Here is a 20112-nt window from a genome sequence, read left to right as displayed (position 1 = left end):
GGTGGAGCTGGAGTCTGTGTACGATGGCACTTATTCAAGAAAATTATGTACTGGGTAAACAAAAAATCGGTTTTAAAATAGTTCAGCAAGGGTCATTGTTATTGTGTTTATGCTCATTCGGAATGTACTTCTTATATTTTTCTGCATAACATCAATTTTTTGCAATCGGTATGTGCTTTAGCCCTGTATTATCGTCACTGATATTTGGTTAAGATCTTATTTTATATTCTTTGTGAGTCACCGAACTTTTTTTGACATAACGATGTAAATGATTCTTAGAGGTACTTCTGGGCATATGCCCACTTTGATCTATGGAGGGTCGAGTATTTTGAACAAATGTGTAATCATAATATTTAGGACTAAAAATCACCATCTACCCATTAGGATAAGATCTGGTCATTTTTTTACTGCTCAAAGCTTCTCCTCTTGACGGTCATGTTGTGTGAAAAAAAAAATTAGAATAATGCTCATAGTTACAGCAAAGAGGAATTTTACATTAAAAAAAGAAAGTACTTACGGGTTGCCCTGGAGCTCCAGCTAGCCCATCAATGCCTCTCAGACCAGCTGGACCTGGTGGACCCTCTCTTCCTCTTTCACCTCTTGGACCTGCTGGGCCCTAAACAAAAGAACAATGAAGTAAGCGTATTCATATATTAGTCAAGGATATCATAGAATACAACGGAATTCGGCATTATTCAGAAGCATGTCCTCATGTCGTATTTTTAGAATATCTTTAAGTGAGCAATCTTTAAAGCGTATTTTATATCAGTTTTGTGAGTATTTTTCGACATCTTTTTTATAGTTTTGAGGTCATAAACTTAAATTAGACAGAAACAAACAATGAACTTGTTTTTAATGAATTTTTTTTTTAATTTTATTGGTGGGTAAAGAATTTCATAGCTGTTTAACTAATTTGTAACTAAATAGATTATATAGAAAATATTTCTATGTTTTATTTCATTGCTTTAATGTTTTTTCCGTATGTCTCTTTCCAGTTTAATCAGCTAAGAGTGTGAGTCTCCACATAAAGCTGAAAGCCTTGAAATCCTGTTATTTTTATCATTCTTGCAGTATTTGGCCAACTATACAAAACTTGATATACAATAAAGCTCTTATATACAAAAGTGTATATGTAGAGGTATTTACTTGACGGTTACCTTTATTTAACATATTCAACAATAAGGGAAATATAGAACAAAAAAGAATTGAGGGAATTATCAGTCGGTGAAAGCAAGGAAAAAATGTAAATGTTTTAGCCAAGAACTCAGCAATAAAAAGAAAATCTTCAAAAATTGTTTAACTTCATTCTATATTAGTATTCATTTGGAACTGGAAACACTTGAGGAGACGTCATTACCAAAATGTTTAGACCTTGTTCTTGTTCTCATTTGATGTGAACTTCCCTTGCTATTTTTCGTTTCCCTAAATTTGTCTTATTGTCATGCTTAGCCAGTCTGGGCTCAGAACTTATCTGCCATAAATCAAGTTTAAATATTTCAGTTTCCTATGTTTGAAACCGGCTTTTAGTTTAAAAATGCTAAATAAAATAGAGTTTTCTTTGCACACTTCATTTCAGTTTTTGCGCTACCATTTTGGTTATTTGTTTTTTGAACGATACAGATTTAGTTTTGCCATCTTTTTTAGTTTAATTAGTACCCAAATGTTTATATTTAAAATAAATATGTACTGATATGGAAAACAATATATTAAATAAAATAACAATATATCTCTTCTCTCAAGAAAACTAGATTTCAAATAAAAAAAAAACTATTAACCCCATTTAAAAAATGGCTGTAAAAAATATTTTAATAGCTATTTGATGGTTAACCCTTTATAATTATCAGACAAGTAAAAAAGACTACTTTTTATAATATAAAGGAAAACTTTACATACTGTATATCTTTTCTAAATATATCAATTTACTTCACCAGACAAATCAAAATTTAAAAAACTGATGTCCTTCGGGCAGTCGGGACCACAGGTGATTCTCTTCTAGTTAAGAAATTGGCTAATGTTGTGTTATCAAAGTAATTCAAAGGTATTTGACATCTCGGCATTATCTACTAAAACCGTTATGTCCTTTTAAAGTAATGGGCTATTTTACGCAGTTTACTTATTAAATATCGACAAAAAACAGTTTTTTCTCATAAATTACCTTTAACACAAAATATAGAACACGTGTAGCACATGACCAAGAAACATGCTTGTTTATGTCAGTTCAAGTTTTTCAACCGACATATTTTCTTAAATATAGCAGGCGTTTTTTAAAAGCAGAAAAAATTTGAATTACGTATTTATCTGTGTTACTAATTCTGGGCTCGATTTTTTTTTTTTTTACAATGTAGATGAAAAATACATATTTTCAATTGTATTAAAGGTTCTTTACCTACACCATCAGACATGAACGTCCAATTCTTAGACAAAATAGTAGAAAAGAAGGCAGAACTTACAAAATAGACGTTTTTTTTTATTGCGAAAGTAGTAATAATATTTTGTAGTAAGGCAGTAAATAATATTTTGAATTTCTTCTTTACAGCTGTATTCGAAAGACCAAGATTACCTGAAAAATACTTACATTTTCAAACTTAGCAATAGCCAGTTATTTGAAGCAATATAACCTGACATAATCATCATAATTATTTCTTTAATATGTAAATTAACTCTTCTCTCTTCAAATCAAGGCCTAAGTTTTGAAGCACTAAAACTGTAAAAATATCTTACCATAGGACCAACTGGACCAATTGGACCAGGCATTCCGGGTAATCCTTTGTCACCTGGACGACCTGGTTCACCTTTAGTTCCATCTAATCCTGGGAAGCCTCTGTGGCCTTTGACACCCGGCAAACCTGGCATACCAGGAAGACCACGGGGACCTGGTGGGCCTGTAGCACCAATTGTACCTGGCTGACCGTCTTCACCTGATTCACCCTAAAATTAGCAATGGGACATCAATTAACTAATTTAAATAAGCAGCCAGGTAGCCAATAAATAGCCATATAAGCAACCAAGTTCTTTGGCTACACGATTCTGCTTTGAATTAGATCAAATTCAAAGCAGGAACAATGTTTGCCATTTTCACTAAATCACTAATTCACTAAAACAAGCCCTACGCTTATACATGTTTCGGAAAATTCAATTCGCTTTTGATACATAATAATGAGCTTGATGACTTCCCCGGTTCTATTCCAGTAAAGTTGGAAGATTTGGAAGTCACAGAATGCCAATATTGGTAAAATCAATTGATGGTGTTTTGAAACAAATCAGTACGTTCCATCTGTCAGCGAATTCAACATTTAATTAATCTGGAGGCCGGTCCTTCCAAATTTCATCAAATAATCCAAATAATTTGATCCAGAATCGGCATAATTTATTCTAATTGTCTTCTTCAAAAGGAAGACCTTCGGGCTTGTGTTCTCTCAAGGTCTAGATCTAGCATTTTTCAACGCTTTCCTCTACTTCTCTGCTGCCATTAATAACTCTCCCCACCCCTCCAGCATAAGTACAATGTGCACATTTCACAATAAGGGTTGTAATTTTTTTACGGCTCAACATTGACACCCAGAGTGACAGCCCTGAGAAAAATCGCTACATTTTGGTGATTTTTTGGTGGATTTACTGATTTTCTTCAATAATCTAGCGATTTATGAGCTGATTTATTGATTTTCTTGTTTAGGCAATATAAAAAATCACGAAAAATAGTGACAGATCACTAGGGGTGGCAACCTTGATGACAGTCTTACAATCCTAATGACCGATGGCTAGTCACTTACTGACCGATGGCTAATCTCATTGTTAATTTATTGGCTTTAGCTTGGTAGCTCACACCCCATATAATTAAATTTTATCTTACATTTTCATTTGATTTAGGTCTATCTAAGTTGATCCCAACTGAGAAAAAAAAGAAGACTGATAAGGTGAGCTAGCTCACGCCGGTTGCCTTAGCCCAAATATGCTTTCTATATGGGTTTAAACGTTCAACTTGCTCTTAGAGAATTGTTTCCAGTCAATAAGGTCTTTTATCTGCTCTCTTTCGGATAAATAGTCTTTGGATCATTCAGCATAATCTCTTATGGGGCAAAACTAGATGCTTTCCCACCTTATTGTGACAACCACAGCTTAGATACCAATACAGTTATGAAAACTCCTATCTTGCCCATGCGAAGCTTTTGGTACAAAGCTCTGAACTTGGCACCTCCTCCAAGCCCGCACTCCAACCCCGTAGATCGTACTACAACACCATAGGCAGGAGCGCAATTTTGTTTTGTTGCATACGTGGTGAAAATGCAGACTGCCTCATTTAGATTTAGACTACCAGTTTCCTGTCTCCAGCCGCTAGCATCACTACCGCACACTGTGTCCCAAAAATAAATCGAGCTTTCATAACTGTATAGGTATCTAGGCTGTGGTGACAACTGTCACAACAACAACACATTTAAAGAATGAGACGCAGTCTCAATATTCACCAGACTTTAAGTGAATTTTAAATAGACTCAAGTTATTCTTTAGACATATAAAATAAATCCTTTAAAGTATTCAAACTTTCACTACCACTTAATTTACGAGAAATAACTCACCTAAAATCACGTGAATTAATTTCATTTTTGAATTAAACTTTGTCAACTATCGAGCATTAGGTTTTTCTCCAAAGAAAATTTCAACTGTTTTTTAATTATATGCTTCGCCTTCAATTTTGTCGTAGAGAAAAAAAAACTGTTGGTTTGAATAAGGGTGGCATAGACATAACTGAAGAATTGGTTAATAAGGTCATAAAACAAAATAAGACTACTTACATCTTTACCTGGTAGACCTGGAAGTCCTCTAGCACCAGACGGACCTGGTGGACCAACTGGACCTAGGTCGCCGGACTCTCCTCTTGCACCTTGGAAGCCTTGTGGACCTGGTGGACCCGGAGGACCTAATAACAGAAACATTCTTAGCATTTACTATAGAAATTTTGTCGTCAATTTCTTCCCAAGACCAACAGATATACGTTAATAAAATTGATTATGCAAATGAATATTGTATTGAAGTCATTTGCATCCAAGTAAATTACATTAGTATTTTTTGTAATTTTAATCATTTGTGGCACTTGTAAATTTAAAGATGTGGTTTTGGGAAGAATTACTATTTGGAGAGAACTCGAATACTTACTAATAAGACAAAATTTAGTAAAGTTAGAAACGCTTTAATTATAGATATCTTTCTAGATACCTTACCCCGTAAAGGATTTATTACCATCCACTTGATCTCAGAAGGGTATATACAAGAAAAAAAAATGTACTTCTCACAGTAGGCTCAGAGTCCCGTGTAGGCTACTCCAACTTTTATTTAACAATTTGTTTTTGTTTCCAACGGTTTTGAACGGTTAGTAAAGAGCGACTTTTGTCCATAGTAATCAAAACTTTAAAGACAGAAGTTCAAAAGAATATATACATCAAAGGAGCTTAATTGTTTATTGTTTTTGTTTTAATCTACACATAAACAGTTAATAGAACATTTTTATAATAAAAGAAGGGCATATTGATGAGAATCGTACCATCAAATCCGAGAGATCTTTGACATGATCTCTTTGGATATATAAGTTATTAGCTTAGGAATGTTTGCACAATTTCAGAAAAAAAAACCTGACAGTATGCATAAAAGAAGCTGTTTCAGAAGTTGTTCAAATTATTTTAATTCCGAATTTACTATTCATGAGTAAATTTACAATTATCCATAACATGTCACTACTACTACTACTACTAACAAGTCACAGCAGCACCCAAGCGCCTGAGGCCAACACAGCTACGCACACTCCTCCTAAATCCCAATCTATCCAAAGCTTCCCTCTTTACACCCTCTCAGGAAGTTCCCATTTTCTTTGAATCTTTCTTAATGACATCCACCCACCCCAACCTCGGACGACATTGCCAAATGTTACTAGCATACATAAATTCCTATCATGAGCTCTACAGCATACTAGCATATATAAATCTACTAGCATATATAAATTCAAAACTAGAGCTCTACAGTGATTTCAAGAAAAGAAAAGACCGTGTTGCAATAAAATGTACTTTTTCTAGACGTGTAAAATATAGATAAGAAACAGTATCTTTTTCTCCAAAAGACTATTATAAGCTCTGAGAAAGCCAAATTCGCTTCATACTTAAAAAAAAACAACCCTAAAATCCATGGGAAATAGCTAAATGGAACACAAATTTCCTTCATACGTAAAACAAGAGCTAAGAGCTCATATGGCACTTGTGACGAGGCGAGAAGAGCTAAGAGCCAAGAGATCATATGGTATGAGCTCTAACAAAATTCTATGAATCAATAGATTGATTTAAAAAGGAAAATAAGAGGCTTAATGCCGGTCAGGATTTAAAATAAGAGCTCTGAGTCACGATGTCCTTCTAAATATCAAAATTCATTAAGATCCGATCACCCACTCGTAAGTTATAAATACCTAATTTTTTCTAATTTTTCCTCTCCCTTTAGCCCCTCAGATGGTCGAATCTGGGAAAACGACTTTATCAAGTCAAATTGTGCAGCTCCCTGACACGCCTATCAATTTTTATCGTCCTAGCACGTCCAGAAGCACCAAACTCGCCAAATCACTGAACCCCTCCCCCCCAAATCCCCCAAAGAGAGCGAATCCAGTACGATTCTGTCAATCACGTATCAAGGACATTTGTTTATTCTATCCACCAAGCTTCATCCCGATTCCTACACTCCAAGTGTTTTTCCAAGATTTCCCCCTCCAACTCCCCCAAATATCAAATGATCTGGTCGGGATTTGAAATAAGAGCTCTGAGACATGAATTCTTTCTAAAAATCAAATTTCATTAAGATCCGATCATCTATTCGTAACATAAAAATACCCCAATTTTCACGTTTTCCAAGAATTACAGTTTCCCCCTCCAACTCCCCCCAACGTCACAGGATCTGGTCGGAATTTAAAATAAGAACTTTAAAGCACAAGATCCTTCTAAATATCAAATTTCATTAATATCTGGTCACCCTTTCGTAAGTTACAAATACCTCCATTTTCAAAATTACCCCCCCCCCCTCCAATTCCACCAAAGAGAGCAGATCCGGTCCGGTTATGTCAGTCACGCATCATAAACAGGTTTTTATTCTTCCCATCCAGTTTCATCCTGATCTCACCGCTTTAAGTATTTTCTAAGATTTCCAGTCCCCCCCCCCCAATTACGCTTGATCCGGTTGAGATTTAAAATAAGAGATCTGAGTTACGAGGTCCTTCTAAATATGAAGTTTCATGAAGATCTGATCACTCCTTCGTAAGTTAAAAATACGTCATTTTTTCTTATTTTTCAGAATTACCCCCCCCCCCCCAATAGATCAGATCCGTTTCAATTATGTAAATCACGTATGTAAGACTTCTGCTTATTTTTCCCACCAAGTTTCATCCCGATCCCTCCAATCTAAGCGTTTTCCATGATTTTAGGTTCCCCAACCCCAAACTTCCCCCAACGTCACCAGATCCAGTCAGGATTTAAAATAAGAGCTTTGAGACACGATATCCTTCTAAATATCAAATTTCATTGAGATCCGATAACCCGTTCGTAAGTTAAAAATACCTCATTTTTTCTAATTTTTCAGAATTAACCCCTCCCCCAACTACCCTAAAGAGAGCGGATCCGTTCCGGTTATGTCAATCATGTATCTAGGACTCGTGATTATTTTTTCCACCAAGTTTCATCCCGATCCCTCCGCTCTAAGTGTTTTTCAAGTTTTAGGTTTCTCCCTCCCAACTCCCCCCCCCCAATGTCACCTGATCTGGTCGGGTTTAAAATAAGAGCTCTGAGCCACGATATCCTTCTAAATATCAAATTTCATTGAGATCCGATCACCTGTTCGTAAGTTAAAAATACCTCATTTTTTCTAATTTTTCAGAAATAACCCCCCCCCCCCCAACTATCCCAAAGAGAGCAGATCCGTTCCGTTTATGTCAATCATATATCTAGCACTTGTGTTTATTTTTCCTACCAAGTTTCATCCCGACCCCTCCACTCTAAGTGTTTTCCAAGTTTTAGGTTTCCCCCTCCCAACTCCCCCCCCCCCTCCAATATCACCAGATCCGGTCGGGATTTAAAATAAGAGCTCTAAGACACGATATCCTTCTAAACATAAAATTTCATTGAGATCTGATCACCCGTTCGTAAGTTAAAAATACCTCATTTTTTCTAGTTTTTCAGAATTACCCCCCCCCCCCAACTACCCCAAAGATAGCGGATCCATTCCGATTCTGTCAATCATGTATCTGGGACTTGTGATTATTTTTCCCATCAAGTTTCATCCCGATCCCTCCACTCTAAGTGTTTTCCAAGATTTTAGGTTTCCCCCCCTCCAACTCCCCCCAATGTCATCAGATCCGGTCAGGATTTAGAATAAGAGCCCTGAGACACAATATCATTCCAAACATCAAATTTCATTAAGATCCCATCACCCATTCATAAGTTACAAATACTTATTTTTTCTATTTTTTCCGAATTGGTTAATACCAAGTGCCATAAAAAACTTAAAATTCTAGGTAAATGACTAAATACACCACAAAATAATAGAAAAATATAATAATAGTAAGGCCAAAATGGTCAGTAAACCTCTAGTGGTCAATATAAAGAAATATGTTATTTTATTACACGTATTTGTTTTAAAAATACGTATTTTCTCCATCATTTCCCATTTGTAAGTTTGTTCTGGATGATTCAAAGGTCAGATAATTTTTCGAACAAGCCTAAGAAAATCAATCCAGTTCAGGTACGTTAATGGGAGCCTTTTAGAGGGCAGGCGAGAAATACATACAAGTTACAAACAGTACATACAAACAGTGAAATGTGTAAAATTTATATGAAATAATAGAATATTCTTTAAAATAGGGGTGTTCAAGAAGGGGCGGGGACACCCGTTCTCTCCCTGTGTTAGTTATGGCCTAGATACTTTTCTTTAACAATGTTTCAAAATTGATAGCAAAACCTTACTGATTTAATTTGAATTTAATTTAATTTAAACTTAATAATTTGATTTACTGATTACTGAATAATTTTTACTCTTTTGATTAAATTTCTTGCAGAGTTATCTTATTTTTTACAGACATAACGACCTTTAAACCTTGATATTTTTGGCTTTTATTTTGTCTCACTTTTTCCACTCTATGATTACCTTTTTATAAATCAATTTCAAGAGTCATTCTTTCTGTTAGATTCACATTCTCTTTTGTTGATTTATTTGTATTTGTCTTAAGGCGTGTGCTACTTTTCACCAGAATTGGAGTTGTTCTTTAATTTTATTAGGGGGGAAAAAGAATTATATTTTAAGGAGGTCATTCTTTAGTAGAAAGTTAGTTACCTGGGGAGCCTCTTGGTCCAACTGGACCTACTTGAGCTTGAAGAAACGAAAATGAATCGGGCGCTGGACCTTTTTCACCTCCCTGAGACTGTTGAAGCTGAGCAATGAGAGGTCCAACGTCTGGCGGGGGACCTGGAGGACCCGGCATTCCAGGAGTGCCTGGGGTACCTGGGACACCTGGACTGCCTATTTCACCTTGCCGACCTATTGCACCGGCTTCACCTATGGGGCCCTGAAAATGCAATAATTAAATCAGATTGAATGACTGCTCAGATATGATAAAAATTTTGAGAAACTTAACTAAAACCAAAACAGGGGCAGTAAGTTCAAAGGAGAATACAGTAGGGGCAGCATTAATCAAATTCCTTTGCTCGTAGGTAAAGCAGAGGTAGTATTAGTGTGAATGAGCAGAGCAAATTTACATCCATTGTGGGACATTTGGTGTACCTGTTTTAATAAACGCTTTAGTTTGCTTCGCGTTATTTATGTCTCGCCATTTTGACATAATTCAAGGCACCAGACATGTCCAATACGCTGCTAGTCTTCACTAGTGAATTTGTTTTAGTCCATGTAGTCTTTGCTGAAATAAGGCAACAGTGGCTTTCATAGAATAAGCAGCATCAATGTACAGTACTGAGCAAAGTCAATTTCAAGGAATGAGTCTTGGGTACTTCCACCAGTGGGTAATTTGATCAATAAATATGCAAATTTACCTTGTAATTTGTTCACCCATCTTTTATTGGTCTTCCAAGTCGACTGTTTTCTTTTCTATAGCTTTTTCTTAAACAGGGATTGATTAAGATTAAGCAAGCCCGTTTAAAGCAACGGCAAGGTCTAACAGTGAATTCAGTCAAATAAAAAATGGATGGACATAAAAAACAATTGTGGCAGAAATGAAAGAAACACCGTCTTGTAGAGAAATGTAAAGTCTTTAAACCGTAATAAAGTTGAGGTCCTCAAATAGGTTTGTTGATTGAATAGATTCTGAGATATTATAAATTTTAGTAAGCCAGAAGTTGAATAAAAAAATGTCTCCCGCCCTGCTCTTAAACATCTTGCTTGTAGGCAGAGTAGTAGAAGATAGTGAAATTAAAAAAAAAAACAACAGATGATTTTAAAACAGATGATTTTAAAAATTAAACTTTGGCTTCCGGTATGATGAGCTGGTAAAATCCATGCTTTCTGACGTCTAAATTAATGGATCCATGGCTCTGTATCTGAGGGGAAACTTGGACTATCATATTTTTGGATATGGCAATTGATTAGATCACCGCTAAAGTCCTTTTGATTGGTAGATACTTTTTTTTTTCACTGCTGCTACTATTCACTGTTGCCCTTCTTTTCTTTATATCCGATTCTATTAGAGAAAATAGTTTAACGCTTATGTCTTTCAGTTTGTAGGCCTGTATTTTAGCTTGATGTTTTCCTCCTTTGTGTCTTATTCATTTACCAAATAATATACCGTAAAAAATCAGGTTCCTCTTTTATTTCCCTTGTTTGTAAATACTGATTAGTTTCTTCACTCAAATAAATCTGATTTAAATCACTTAAATCAATTGACGAGTAATCATTAACATAAATACTAGTACTTGGCTTACCCAGCTCTCCCTAAAGGTATGTTTGGCTCTAAGATTGCTGAGAAACAATAAACATTATTTTTCTTTCAGTAGAAGGGGTAGAAAGAATCTTTGTTAAGAAAGAACGGGCAGAAAGAATCAATAGAAAGCCTTTATAATATAGTTACGAATTATGATTGAAGCTTGTCGTAAAGACAAAAACACTCTAATTACAGAAAAAAACAAGACACTTAAACTACGAAAAATTGATTGAAGAAAAAACGGGTTTAATTTCTATAAAGCAGTGAACAAAAATAAAATATATAAACTACACTTTAACTAAAAAAAAAAAAAAAAAAAAATAAATAAAAGATAAATAAAATCAAAATAAAAAATTAAAAAATAATAAAAATTAAATGTAGTTTATGTATTTTATTTTTGTTCACTGATTTATAGAAATTAAACCCGTTTTTTATTCAACTTACCCCTAAGAATTACCACCCTCCAAGACAAAGGCCGTGCGATAGACAAATTTGAACCACAATACATTTAGTTGCCAGACACGTTTGTATCCCTAGCTCAGGACAGAAACTTCCAAAATCTTGGCGAAAATCAAAGAGACCCACAGCTCTAGTTTGAATGAAGCCGTATCCATACAATTCAAAGCTTGCCATTTTCAAAAAAGATTTATTTTTACTGTTTCCCCGTAACTAGGAGGTGGTCATGGTGTTTGACCCCTCCTCCACCAGAAATTTTTATCTGACTCATAAAAACGTAAAAAATGCATATAAGTAAATTTTTATGCGTTTCTTAAAGTTTTTTTCGTAGAACTCCCTAGAAAAAATTACCCATCCCCGAGCAAAAATCTTGGATACGGCCTTGTGTTCAAGTATTTGATTATCTACTTTTCAATCTATTAAAATACGAATTTTACAAAATCGATCAGTAAGGTTTTAGGGGGGGGGGTCCTGGTCAGTCTTCACCCAAGTTTAAAAATAATTCCGACTGCGTAAACGCTGATGTTTATTTTTATGTATTTGTTGATTATTGTGGTGAAGTTGGTAGTGTCGGAGGAATAGTTTTTTTTCTGTTCTTACCTCAGTGGTGTTGTTTCTTTTACCTCCTCCACGAACAAGGGTTGCTTTTTAGGAGACGTAGTAAAATGATTGTTTTATTTCAGTTATTTGCTTGTTAATAGATTTTTACCCCGTATGGCAAATTTGTCCAGTCTCAAATTTTAGACTTCTTTGGATTGTAATTCTTCCTCAAAACATCTCATTCGAACTTCACTTTTTGAATGACTTGAGAAAATTACGCTAAGACAACAATTGAGACCGATGACAGGTTTTTCTTAAAAAGAAAACATAACAGACCCGATTTTTCACGCTTCCATTCTTTAGCAATAAGTCATTTTATACCCCAAAGGCAACATAACATGGAGCTTGATTAGAAAACTGTGATTAGAATCTTGATTATGATCTGTAAGAACACAAATTTTTCATTAAGCAAGTATTCAATTCAGGAATAGAAAACTGCTTTCTCTGATTTTTTTTTTGAGTTAACTCAGTTTATTTATTGCGTGAAGTTAATTTTTTGTTGTTGTTTCTTGTTCTCTCGATTTTTACGTCTTTGATTGACATTCTGTACTCAGTTTGGACTTTTTTTTTTATCTGATCAGGGTATTTTTGTACAGTGAGCTCCATTATGGCGTTAAATTCATGTTATTTATTCACATTTCATCAAAAGGTACTTTCTAAATAGTAAAAAGCGATGAACATTTGCTCAAGATAGCAGTCATTGGTTTTGCCACAGTAAAAAATTTCGAAACAAAACGTAAATTTGTATTTATTCCATTAAATTGACAGTTTAAAAACTGTTCAACAGGAATTTAGATATAGTCAGTGGTGCGTCTTTAAGAGTAATTAAATAAAAAACAAGAGCTAAGAGCTCATATGGCACTTGTGACGAGGTCGGAAGAGCCGAGAGCTCATATGGTACGAGGTCGGAAGAGCCAAGAGCTCATTTGGACGAGGTCGGAAGAGCCGAGAGCTCATATGGTACGAGGTCGGAAGAGCCAAGAGCCAAGAGCTCATTTGGCACTTGTGAGAAGGTCAGAACCTAAAGTTAAACTTTATAGCACAAGATCCTTCTAAATATCAAATTTCATTAAGATCTGGTCACCCTTTCGTAAGTTACAAATACCTCAATTTTCAATTGACCAATTTTCGATGATTTTTAAGTTAATCCCCCCCCCTCTAAAAAACAAACCAAGAGCCTGTGTATGTACCTGCAGTCCTTTTAGTCTGCAAGGCTATCAAAATATTCAACACCAGACTTTAGAATAACATCAAAAATTATTACCTTACCCTTTCGTATTATCGACACCGTTCTTTATAGGTAGGAATTTTTTCATACACTTCAGTTACAATTTTATGCTTATCTTTTGACATAGATTCTTGAATGACTTCCGTTTCTTCTCATCAAATTCATGGAAAACGTTTTAAATACGTATTTAAATTGCGCATCGTTGTCTGTGCCCAAAGGACTGGGAACTAATTAAAAGTCAATAGCTAAGTTCATGAATGTGAAATCATCATTGATGACTGTCACAGTGTAAAAATATTTTCCCTTTACTATAGGGTTCCATGCAAAATCTGTTTGCTACAATTGTTATGCATATTGTAAATTGTTTTCTTATCATGCTTCCTTCTCAAACATGTTTCCTTCTTAAATCGTAAGTTAAAAATACCTAATTTTTATAATCTTTCAGAATTAACCCTCGCCCCCACTCCCCCAAAGAGACCGGATCCGCCCTTCCAACTCCCCCGAATGTCACAGGATCTGGTCGGAATTTGAAATTAGAACTTTATAGCACAAGATCCTTCTAAATATCAAATTTAATTAAGATCTGGTTACCCTTTCGTAAGTTACAAATACCTCAATTTTAAATCTAAGCGTTTCCCATCATTTTAGGTCTCCCCACCCCAAACTTCCCCCAATGTCACCAGATCCGGTCAGGATTTAAAATAAGAGCTTTGAGCCACGATATCCTTCTAAAAATCAAATTTCATGGAGATCCAATCACCTGTTCGTAAATTAAAAATACCTCATTTTTTCTAATTTTTCAGGATTAACCCCCCCCCCCCCCACCTACCCAAAACAGAGCGGATCCGTTCCGTTTATGTCAATCATCTATCTAGGACTTGTGTTTATTTTTCCCACCATGTTTCATCCCGATCCTCCACTCTAAGTGTTTTCCAAGTTTTAGGTTTCCCCCTCCCAACTCACCGCCCCCATCACCAGATCCGGTCGGGATTTAAAATAAGAGCTCTAAGACACGATATCCTTCTAAACATCAAATTTCATTGAGATCCGATCACCCGTTCGTAAGTTGAAAATACCTCATTTTTCTAATTTTTAAGACTTACTCCCCCCCCCCAACTACCCCTAAGAGAGCAAATAAGTTCCGATCATGTCAATCATGTATCTAGGACTTGCGCTTATTTTTCCCATCAAGTTTCATCCCGATCCCTCTACTCTAAGTGTTTTCCAAGATTTTAGGTTTCCCCCCTCCAACTCCCCCCAATGTCATCAGACCCAGTCGGGATTTAAAATAAGAGCTCTGAGACACAATATCATTCCAAACATCAAATTTCATTAAGATCCAATCACCCGCTCATAAGTTAAAAATACTTCATTTTTTCTATTTTTCCGAATTAACCGGCCCCTACTCCCCCCCCCAGATGGTCAAATCGGGAAAACGACTATTTCTAATTTAATCTGGTCCGGTCCCTGATACGCTTGCCAAATTTCATCGTCCTAGCTTACCTGGAAGTGCCTAAAGTAGCAGAACCGGGACTTTAGGTTTTCTCCCTCCAACTCCCCCCAATGTCATCAGATCCGGTCGCGATTTAAAATAAAAGCTCTAAGACACAATATCATTCCAAACATTAAATTTCATTAATATCCAAATACCCGCTGATAAGTTAAAAATACTTAATTTTTTCTATTTTTTGCGAATTAACCGGGCCCCCACTCCCCCCCAGATGGTCAAATCGGGAAAACGACTATTTCTAATTTAATCTGGTCCGGTCCCTGATACGCTTGCCAAATTTCATCGTCCTAGCTTACCTGGAAGTGCCTAAAGTAGCAAAACCGGGACCGACAGACAGACCGACAGACAGACCGACAGACAGACCGACAGACAGACCGACAGACCGACAGAATTGGCGACTGCTATATGTCACTTGGTTAATACCAAGTGCCATAAAAACTGATTTTTTTAGCTGAAAGTAAGGAGCGACATTAAAACTTAAAACGAACAGAAATTACTCCGTATATGAAATGAGTTGTCCCCTCCGCAATCCCTCGCTCTTTACGCTAAGGCTTTTAATTGTTTTAAAAAGTAGAATTGTGGCAAAGAGTCAAACTTTAGCGTAAAGAGCGAGGGATTGCGGAGGGGACAACTCATTTCATATGCGGAGTAATTTCTGTTCGTTTTAAGTTTTAATGTCGCTCCTTACTTTCAGCTAAAAAAATTAGTTTTTTTTTATTTAATTTCTGAACGTTTTTGAATTAATGCATGTTTGGTTTTGGCTCTCCGCACATAAATTATTAAAATGAAATTTGTATATTAATTCTTTTTTTGGCTAAATGGCTTTCTCTTAGTTTTGATCAGACGATTTTGAGAAATAAGAAGTGGAGAAGGAGGCCTAGTTGCCCTCCAATTTTTCGGTTACTTAAAAAGGCAACTAGAACTTTTAATTTTTAACGAACGTTTTTATTAGTAAAAAATATACGTAACTTAAGAATTAACTTACGTAACAAACTTTCATAACCTTATATTTTTATTATGTATGCGAGGGGATCTGTACCCTCGTTAATACCTCGCTCTTAACACTAAATCGTAAGTTTTGTCCCAATTCTTTAAGAATGACCCCTGAATCAGAAACGCCGTAGAATAAATAGTTGAAATTACTAAAAATACTTTAGCATAAAGAGCAAGGTATTTATCTCCTCCTAAATAGCTCGCTCTTTATGCTAAAGTATTTTTAAAACCCCTCATATGCGTAATAATCTCTGTTCGTTTTAAGTTTCAATGCTACTTCTTCCTTTCATTTGAAAAAACGTTTTCATGTTTATTTTTCATTGTTTTCTTATAGTAATGCTAGAGAATCCTGCGCCCTTGTCATTGAATTTTTCTTCCTCCATGACAGATTTCTCCAAGGAAAGATCCTCCAACATAGCCCCCTCTCCTCAGCCCCACCCCCAAACAAAATAAAATCCCCCTGAAAACGTCTGTACACTTCCCAGTAACCATTACTATATGTAAACATTGGTCAAAGTTTGTAACTTGCAGCCCCTCCCCCAGGGATTGTGGGGGAGTAAGTTATCCCCAAAGACATAATTCTTATGATTTTCGACTATGTTGAACAAAATGGCTATCTCAAAATTTTGATCCTTTGACTTTGGGAAAAAAATGAGCGTGGGAGGGGGCCTAGATGCCCTCCAATTTTTTTGGTCACTTAAAAAGGGCACTAGAACTTTTCATTTCCGTGAGAATGAGCCCTCTTGCGATATTCTAGGACCACTTGGTCGATACGATGACCCCTGGGAAAAAAAACAAAACATATAAACACGCACCCGTGATTTGTCTTTTGGCAAAAAATACAAAATTCCACATTTTTGTAGATAGGAGCTTGAAACTTCTACAGTAGGGTTCTCTGATACGCTGAATCTGATGGTGTCATTTTTGTTAAGATCCTAGGACTTTTAGGGGGTGTTTCCCCCTATTTTCCTAAATAAGGCAAATTTTCTCAGGCTCGTAACTTTTGATGGGTAAGACTAAACTTGATGAAACTTATATATTTAAAATCAGCATTAAAATGCGATTCTTTTGATGTAGCTATTGATATCAAAATTCAATTTTTTAGAGTTTTGGTTACTATTGAACCGGGTCGCTCCTTACTACAGTTCTTTACCACGAACTGTTTGATAGAAATAATGATAATGATAACAGTAATAATGGTAAAAGCAACAATAAAAGTAATAACAATAATAACAACAATAATAATGCTAATAATATTTATACTAGTTATAATAATAAAAAATAATGATAATAATAATAACAGTAATAAGGAATATTTAAAAATAAAAGCACTAACGAAAACTCAAAAGACTCACAGAGAAACTCGTAACATCTTAATTGCCTAGACAACATACTCAATCTACATATTTAATACAATTTACATATCAAAATACATATATTTAGCGGGAAGTCGACAATATTTTCGTGGCACATACAGAATCTGTGCCCAAGCTAGTCCATTTTCAGAAAGTATCAAAAACACCATATCTTATAAATGTACCAGCTACAAGTCCAAAGCGACAACTGGAGAAAATATTTACAAAAGCAGAAGAAAGTAGATTGAATCTTATTCTCCTCAATAGTGTGAAGAAACTCCATAGTAGGACCAAAAATATTAAGGCTTAATTTTAAAACAATGTGTATAATTAGCGAAATCATAGAATAAGGAAAATAACATTAATAATAAAATCAATAGCAAAGTTAAATTAGTTTTTATTGAATGTTCATATATTGATTGTTATTATTCTTTTTTAATAATTTCATTTTTATACAGGTAAAATTATTCAATTATTATAAAATATTCCTCGACATTGATATTCATCTTATAATTAATGCTGATAAAATTTTACACCGTTATGACTTTAACTTAACTGCCATTATATAAACAGCAATAAAGAGAATTCTCACTAATTGGTTCTTTTTAAACAATAGAAGTTCATCAAATTTTATCTTTTGGAACTAGTAATAGCAATTTAAACAATAAACCATAACTTACTCTTTCTCCAGGGATACTTGTCATTTCACTTCGGTACACACCGCGAGCCTAGAAGCAAAAAAGAAACTTTAGAACGGGTAAGAGGGATAAAGACACAGTAAGAGAAAATAGAATGGAGTAGAAAGATATTCAGGCAAAGAAGGGGGCGTAGTAAAGGTATGTTGCACCTACAGAGAGTTTCAATTACATATTTTTCACCGTAGTGATATTTTCTCACTACAATGAACTTAACATGTATTTTTTTGTTGTTGCCTAATTGTATTTTCATTGGAAACTGAGGTTTCGTTTGCAATTTTTCAGTTCAAGTACCAAATAATAGCATTTGAAAGCGAAGCAAAATGAAAACTGGAGTTTTTCAATAGCTAAGCTAGTTACTTAAGTTTGTTTCATAATGAAGTATGACTTAACTAAGCAATATATATATATATATCTATATATATAAATAAGTTGTCTGTCTGTGTGTCAGGTGACGTCATGTTTCTATGTCGACTGACGTCATGAAGTTAGTTGTCGTCATTTTTGCTATGACGGTGACGTTATTAAAGATATTTAAGACATATATGTTCACGTAGAAATCTATTAATGTTTAAGTTTAAAATGACTGATGAATTGACAATGGCAAAAGCCGATGAAGATGCTCAAAGAGTCTATGCCAAAAAACTTGCTGCTGATAGAGAAAGTCAGAAAAGAAAGCGTGCCGAGGAATCAAAAGAACAGCAAGGAAACAGGCTTGAGGCTAAAGAACGCAAAACCGCGCAGTTAGATGAAGATCCACCTGGACAGCGAGAGTCAAAACATATCAAAACTGAAAATGAAAGCGATGATGATTGGGTTTGGGATTTTGACTTGGATAAGGTCATCAATGCCTACCAGATTTTAGTTAAAAAAACAAAGGTTCGGCGATATGTATTTCATAGTGAAGCTGAAAAATAAAGAAGAAAAAGAAAACTGAAAAAAGAAAAAATGTAAAAAACTAAAAAATACTAAAAAGAAAAAACACTCAAAGAGAAATTACAGACCGGGACACAAATGACGACCGGGACAGAGGGAATATAAATATCGACCGGGACACTCAAAGAGAAATTACAGACTGGGATACCGGGACACAAATGACGACCGGGACACAGGAAATATAAATGACGACCAGGACACAGGTATTTAAGAATATCGTTCAAAGACAAATTTTTAATTGTAAGAAGACCGTTGAAAGAGAAATTTCTAATTGTAAAATTGCTGTTTCGACATGTGTAGAATTGGATCGTGAACAAAGTTACAGTACGAGTGATCTATTGTCGTATGTACAAAATAACATTTCCAAGTTAACGTCGGAACAAAAAGACATTTATGATACGATAATGCATTGTGTCGATAACAATGTTGGAGAAATTTTCGTTTTGGATGCGCCAGGAGGTACTGGTAAAACGTTTGTGATAAAACTGATTCTGGCATCAATTCGATCAAAAAATGATATAGCGTTGGCAATTGCGTCGTCCAGAATAGCCGCAACATTGCTGCCTGGTGGAAGAACTGCTCATTCCGCTTTGAAATTGCCTCTGAATTTGTATTCTACAGAAACTCCCACGTGCAATATTTCCAAATCATCTGGGATGGGTAAAGTATTGCAGCAATGCAAACTTATTATTTGGGATGAGTGAACAATGGCACACAAAAAATCGCTCGAGGCTCTGGATCAATGCTTGAAAGATTTGAGAGGGAAGTCGAAACCCTTTGGCAGCACATTAATATTGCTTGCGGGAGATTTCAGGCAAAAATTACCTATAATACCTAGATCAACTCCTGCAGACAAAATGAATGCTTGCCTGAAAAATTCTAATTTATGGGCACACGTAAAAATATTAAAATTAACTACAAATATACGTGTCCGATTGCAAAACGATGACTCTGGTCAAACATTTTCAGATCAATTGCTCTGGTCAAACATTTTCAGATCAATTGCTGGCAAGTGGAAACGGAAAGCTCCCAGTACACTCAATTTCAGGACGTATACAACTACCTGCTGATTTCTGTAATTTAGTGACGTCCAAAAATGAATTGATTGAAAAAGTATTTCCGAATATTCTAAAAAATTATAAAAATAATAAATGGCTAAGTGAAAGAGCGATTCTCGCACCCAAAAATATAGACGTCCACGAAATCAACAATATTGTTTTGACCAAGATTCGAGACCAGGCAGTCCTTTACAAGTCAGTCGACACAGTTTTGGAACCAAATGAAGCGGTTAATTATCCATCTGAATTTTTAAATTCCATAGATCTTTCAGGGTTTCCACCACACGTGCTACAACTAAAATCGGAGTTTTCCCACTATCTGAGTTTGTTGTATTC

At 35.3% G+C, this 20112-nt stretch overlaps 1 protein-coding gene across 2 annotated transcripts in view; it reads right to left on the bottom strand.

The window, feature by feature from the left end:
• LOC136038080 (collagen alpha-1(I) chain-like) overlaps nucleotides 1-20112 on the bottom strand; it is a 117894-nt gene that overhangs the window by 62403 nt on the left and 35379 nt on the right. For both annotated transcript variants that reach the window (XM_065721078.1, XM_065721079.1), the window contains 5 exons: nucleotides 17768-17815; nucleotides 9349-9580; nucleotides 4791-4915; nucleotides 2722-2928; nucleotides 518-616 (listed from right to left, as the gene is read on the bottom strand). In XM_065721078.1, the coding sequence (XP_065577150.1) occupies nucleotides 518-616; nucleotides 2722-2928; nucleotides 4791-4915; nucleotides 9349-9580; nucleotides 17768-17815 (711 nt within the window). The remainder of the gene's footprint in view (nucleotides 1-517; nucleotides 617-2721; nucleotides 2929-4790; nucleotides 4916-9348; nucleotides 9581-17767; nucleotides 17816-20112) is intronic.

The sequence above is a fragment of the Artemia franciscana genome, chromosome 17 (assembly GCF_032884065.1).
Source record: "Artemia franciscana chromosome 17, ASM3288406v1, whole genome shotgun sequence".
Taxonomy (NCBI): Eukaryota; Metazoa; Arthropoda; class Branchiopoda; order Anostraca; family Artemiidae; genus Artemia; species Artemia franciscana.
The sequence above is the reverse complement of the archived record's forward strand: the minus strand, read 5'-3'. Positions and strand labels throughout refer to the sequence as shown.